The 6,324-nt window shown below is 39.3% G+C and overlaps 1 protein-coding gene across 2 annotated transcripts; it reads right to left on the bottom strand.

Moving 5' to 3' along the window:
* Positions 1–2,077: 2,077 nt before the first annotated feature.
* LOC113333004 lies at positions 2,078–6,108 on the bottom strand. Of its 2 annotated transcripts, none has more exons than XM_026579489.1 (2): positions 4,606–6,108; positions 2,078–4,503 (listed from the first exon to the last, which is right to left on the bottom strand). In XM_026579489.1, exons 1-2 carry the CDS (start codon positions 5,965–5,967, stop codon positions 3,856–3,858), a joined length of 2,010 nt encoding a protein of 669 aa, XP_026435274.1. In that variant the 5' UTR covers positions 5,968–6,108; the 3' UTR covers positions 2,078–3,855. The 2 variants fall into 2 exon arrangements, with proteins under 2 accessions (XP_026435274.1, XP_026435275.1); XM_026579490.1 differs by having other exon boundaries at positions 4,099–4,241; positions 4,370–6,108.
* Between the last annotated feature and the right edge of the window lie 216 nt (positions 6,109–6,324).

The following is a 6,324-nucleotide window of genomic DNA, read 5'->3' as shown; positions in this document are numbered from 1 at the left end:
AGGTTAAAATCATTAAAACATGCGGGACCAGCTGTTTGCAAGCCTCAGGGTCACCCTTGGTCGGTCAAGGGGATGTGCCCGTGTCACCATAGTGTCTGTGCTTCAGTCCTGAGAATTTTGATATTTTCTGATGCACGTTTGAGCAACATTTGGAGAAAATATGCAAAATCCATGGTTTTGCTAAAACCGGCAAAAATACATGAGATGATGATAATAATAAATAAACAAGGAATCACAAGGTGTGGGACCGGCCACGGCTAGGGCATGGCGACCGGCTGACACGCGGTCCCACATGCTTTTCCCAGTTTTATGTGATTTTATGTATTTTTCTCTGATTTAAGGGAAATTCCATGAAACTGGAGAGTTTAGCGAAATTAGGGAACTTCCATGAGATGAGAGACATAAATTAAAATATAAAATAGGGAATGGGAGTGTGGGACCGACAATGGCCGTGGCATGGCCGGCCGGCTAATGGGCGCGGGCCCAAAGGCACTCTTCCCAATTTTATGTAATTTTGACGATTTTAGATAATTTTTCATAAAATCAAAGGGATTTGTTGAAAACCAACATATTTTGTTGAAATCAGGCAGTTTTCATGAAATCAGGAAACCAAATACCAAATAATAATAAAATAATGGGCGTGTGGGACCGGCTAGGGCATGGCCGGCCGGCTAGAGCCCGGTCCCACAAGTTTTCCTAATTTTTCATGATTTTAGAGAAAATACATGAAATTAGGTAATTTTAAGGAAAATTCATAAAATCAAGGAATTTTCATAATTTGAGAAGGAATAATAAAATAATGGGACGTGAGATGTGGGACCGGCCACGGCCAAGGCATGACCGGCCTGCCGGCGGTCCCGCGACACCTTTCTCTAATTTTATTATTTTTTGATAAAATTATGTGATTTAGATAAAAATACATGAAATTAGGTAATTTTCATGATTTTAGGAAAAATTCATAAAATCAAGGAATTTTCATAATTTGAGAGAAATAATAAAATAATGGAGACGTGAGGTGTGGGACCGGCCACGACCAAGGCATGGCCGGCTGGTGCTCGGTCCCTCGACACCTTTCCCTAACTTTATTATTTTTTGATAAAATCATGTGATTTAGATAATTTCTTTGAAATAAAGGAAATTTGCTCGAACGGGAGGATTTTCATGAGATCGTGAAAATAGTAAAAATAGGGTAAAATATAAAATTGGGCGCGGGACTAGTCATGGCATGGCTGGCCGGCTGGTGAGCCTAGTCCCCTGGCGCTTTTGTTTAATATTTTATTATTATTATTATTTTCCCTTCCTATTTTGCATAAGTTCCTCGTTCGTTCGTATTTTTGAAATGCTCGTTCGTGCATTCAAAATGCTGGTCTGTGCATTATCTGCTAATTACACTTGCACCATTTTTGTCAGGGCTTATTCGATGTTCAGATGCCTGTTCCGCTGAATATTTATTACTAACCTGTGGAATTCTGTTGGGAAGAACCACAGATTGAAGTAACGAAATATAACGAGGAATCGTAGAATATTGCTGAATATTCAGGCGATTAATTGACGACTCGTAGAATATTGTTGGATATTCAGACGATGGCTCGTAGAATATTGCTGGATATTCAGACGATTTAAGATAATTAATTGTTGGCTCTATACTAGAAGGGCTTCCTGTCTAGGAGCATTAATTACCTGAGGGTTGAGCAATATGAACTTGCTGGAGTGTCATATTGCTCTTGCATAGTCGGGGAAAATCTAGTTACATCCCGAAGACGTTGTCGCTCTATACTAGCAGACATGCTGTCTAGGAGCCGCCCAATCTTTCGATTCTATACAGTATGAGATGTGCCGTGACCTCAGCTGAGAGACTGCACATCTTCATCTTCTCTGAGAGACTTTCTCCATCAGAGGTGACATGAGCTTTCATGCACAGAGACATGAGTCTCGATACTCATCCGATTGTCGGATCCGGAATAATTACTGAAATTGCTCGGTATTCATGAAATGTGTCGTGGCCTCAGCTAAGAGACTACATATCTACACGTACTCTGAGAGACAGCCTTCTCAGTCAGAGATTTATGACATGAGCTTTCATGCTTTAATGAGAGACATGAGTCTCAATACTCATCCGATTGCCGAATCTGGAATATAGTTTTACAATTCTACTCTTTGTCGAAAATCCACCATCTACACACGGGTGCCCTATAAGAAATGGGACATAACAAATCCCACCCCCTCAAATCATCCTTGTCCTCAAGGATGGTAGATATGAAAATGGAATAAGCGGGGCCGAAGAGATAAATAGTTGTTGCAGCTTGTTCACCGTCACTACAAAAGATGGAACACATATAATCTTCAACACCAAGGCCCACATAAGCTGAACTCACGTCTAGGTAGGTAATAATAAAAGAGACCACTTGCATCCATGAATACCAACCAAAAATAGTGTTAGCAGTGACTGTAGGAGCACCTTTGGGTATACTGATGTTTGTGTAGCAAGAAGTAGCTAATATGGTGAGCAACTCTTGCCAAGACCAACTAATGAGTATATACTATACTCTTGACTGTACACCATGTATACAGGGAAGCCATGTAGTGTAGTGAATAGAGATATGTCTACTGCAGCAAACTTGAGCATACAAACCCTGGTGATGAGATACTTAGCTGTATTTGGAGTTGAAACCACAGTGTGTGTCAATAATTCCTCGAACGCCCTGAATTCCTCCTGCCACAGCTGACTCCAAAAGGGCCTTATACCACCAGTACGAACCACTGTCAATATCCAAATCTCTTCACCAACAACTTCTATACACATTTGACTGAGCAGCTCATACCATTTTCTTTTCCCGCCATAAGTCTTTACAAGCTTCTCTATACTGTTCACTCTTCTTTTAAAGAATTCCACTCTTCCATAACGGTTCTTTAAAAAAATGATGATCTGACTCCCTAGAAACGAACAGTTCGGAACTGCAACATCTATCCAAGTAAGAACAGCAACCACGTCCGTAGGTAATTCCTCTAACCACTCGTGTCACCCGTCCTCGCCAGTATTAACATCTATGAGCATCTCTGTGACTCCAACCGCCACTACAAGGAATTTCTTACAGTCGAGACACCACTGATTACTACTACAAACTGTAGAGCGAATTTCTTCAGGTAGCCAGTAAAAAACCTACCGAACACATTACCACTTAATATACTCCACGAACCACCACTGCACACAATTAATTCAAACTCTTGCTGTAAAAATTCATCACACAGCTTGCCAGCACTATAAGAAATGAACAAGTGCACACATATTGACTTCTTTAAAATAATCCGTGAGGCATCATCCAGTAACATGGATCTCCAAGGATTTCATATACAGATGTTCAATTTTATGAAGTAAGTCATATCTCAAATTCAATACTTGAGAACCTTCACCACAGCTGGAACTCCATCTATTACCATGATGCATCTCGTAAGATAATTCTTTTTCATCGCTGGATTCAGTCTTCCCTGCCACTTGAAGTAATTTAATGCATAAAACCTTCAACTGTGTGGCATCTGCAGTTCTTTCGAAGTATCCTGACCCGCCACATGCCCCCCAACAATATTCGACAGCCTGCTAGAAAATATATAAAAGAGGGAAAAACAATCCCAGACGCACGGTGAATTGCTCGAGTCCTCATTTCTTTACCTTGAAGGGTGTTATAGATGTCATGCAGATGACTTGGAAAATTCTGGGACAAAGGATATACGAATCTTGCAGCAATGGTAACAGTCAGCAAAATAGTTTGAAGAAGCTTGGGTAGAATTTTCAAAGCCAGCAAAACAATGTCTGAGCCATGTCTACATTCATGTACACCAACACGAAAATTCAATGGTTCACCAAAGACGACTTCCGGCGGCATCAGATAAATCCCCACTACTCGATCTCCACTCTATATTCCCAGCCAATTTACCTTGCTGAAATATTTTTTCACACAATTTGCGAGTAATACAACTATCAAACAAAAATACCTCTGGATACTTAATTAACAAATCAAGGCAGTACGCAAATTCCAGAATTAACTCGTATACAGAATTCCCACTTTTAAGCACGTCCAAATCTTTACCACGATCAAACAACCTTCTACCATAACAATGACTGGTGATACCACCTTTCTGTGACACTTTCATAAACAGTTTTCTACAATAACAACTGTCGCTATCTTTAACAACTAAAATCACATTCGAATTCGCCGACAACAATTCTGAACCATGCCCAAGTTCTGTAATCAGCATATAAACAACAGGTACGTTGAGCTTATTCGTAAAAATTGGCCCATTAAGAACCATTCGACCAAAATTAAGTATACCAAAATTGATATCGAAGTTGCTTCTAACGTAATAAGCATACCTCTTAAGCAATTCTCGCTCATAAACTTCAAATGTAAGTAATAATATGTGCAAGACCCCGATATCTGAAAGATAAATATGACCTTTCACCACTGTGGAAATTGAAATAAGGAACGTCTGGAGGTACCTAAGCTCCTTCAAGGGAATTTTCCACACAAAAACTCGACTCAATCTGGAGGTATAAGTAATAAAATTCCCAGTTATATAATCTGCAATTTTGACGGAAAGTTTTTGTACCTTTCCACTCCCATGTATTACAGAGCGAGCGACCAAGTTACTAAGTACCCAGCACGTCAGATGCAAGATTACAGAACTTATATCATCACTGCCACTCCAGATTCCAGTATGGTGCAGTTGATCAATTAGTTCTCCAGCTTTGCCATAAGCAGCTTCCTTTGTCATTTGACGTAGAAAAACAATCCAGAGAACCTTACCTTGCTGCTGCCTTCTATCTAACAACTTGCAATCATCTTGATTGTAACTCTTTTCAACATGCAGAAACATATTCGACCTCACTAAGAACAATTCAAAACCAGAAGAAATAATGACACCAAAACTGAATTCAAAGCTTCTTCTGTAGTAATAATACCTCTTACTCAATGCCAGCAACCGTCCTCTATCAAATATAAGCCTAGTATACTTAGCATTAGATGAAATATCACGTATAGAAGTTATTTGAGTTGGGTGTGTGATGAAATACAACCTGTTAATAGCTTCAAACTTCTTTCCTCGATCAAGTACTCTACTGGTAAGGTTGAAACAAGGGTGAGAAGATTTCACACTAGCCATTTGGTGACTGATACCCCATTGAAGCATCTTAACAAACATATAATTTCCATCACCAGTATTACCATCCTCAACCGAAACTACTGCACTTGAATTTCTTAACAGCGAATTGAATTTATACCCATGTTTTAAAGCCAACTCGAAAACACATCTCCAATGGTAATCATCAATGAAAATTGACCCATGAAACCACCTTCCACGATCAAAAATGTTACGAGTAAAATCAAGATGGAGAGAAAGACAATTCTTACAGTTCAGATCGAGAGGAGCAATTAAATCCTGGGAGAACTCAATTGTCTCCGGTGTTTCAACTTCTTCACATAGTAAACTCCTACCAGTCAATGAATCAACATCTTCAGATTCAACAAAGAAATATGGAAAAATCAACTCCAATTCAAGAGAATAATCACCTTCTTCTTCAGCAAAGAAAAATTGAGGAATTAACTCTAATTCATGAGAATCATCATCTACATCTTCCAATGAGGTTGACGAATTTCGGCTGAAAACAGTGACCAACTCTATGTCAATTGAGTCTTCAACAATTTCTTCGCTGTCAATTACATCCTCCATCTTCGTTGTTTCTGCACCCTCATCAACTTCAACTGAAGTTTCCTCCGATGGCGGGACCTGATTTGAAGTGTGAAGAAATGACTCTACCTTCCTCTCCGCATGATGGATGAGATCCAACAAATTCAGGAGATTCTGGTTCCGATTTGGTGAATTATTTCCCAATTCAATTAAGTAATCCAATCGAAGATTAATTAGTTCACAATTTGCACTCATTGAAGCACTAATAAGTCTAAAATCATCCATGATCAATCCAATAAAAGACCCAATCTGATACCACTTGTAGTGATCTACACTACAATAAGTAATCAGGCTCAATCCTGTAGGATCTACACTACAGAAATTGAAAGATAAAACCTCAGAGAGGCGGAAGAACAAAACCAAACAATAATTTCTATTTCGATAACTAGAAAGAGGAATACAGACTCGATACATATTAGAGCATCAGAATGTCACATGTGCCAGACGCATACTTAACAAAATACTAACTACACCTAGGGTGCCCTTATACACGGGTGCCCTATAAGACATGGGACATGACAGTCTCCTTCCCTTTTGCAACAATTGTTAGGCTTTTAGAGCGTTTTTGTTCTTTGTCCTTTG

Source organism: Papaver somniferum, unplaced genomic scaffold (genome assembly GCF_003573695.1).
Source record: "Papaver somniferum cultivar HN1 unplaced genomic scaffold, ASM357369v1 unplaced-scaffold_132, whole genome shotgun sequence".
NCBI classification, from domain to species: Eukaryota; Viridiplantae; Streptophyta; class Magnoliopsida; order Ranunculales; family Papaveraceae; genus Papaver; species Papaver somniferum.
The sequence above is the reverse complement of the archived record's forward strand: the minus strand, read 5'-3'. Positions and strand labels throughout refer to the sequence as shown.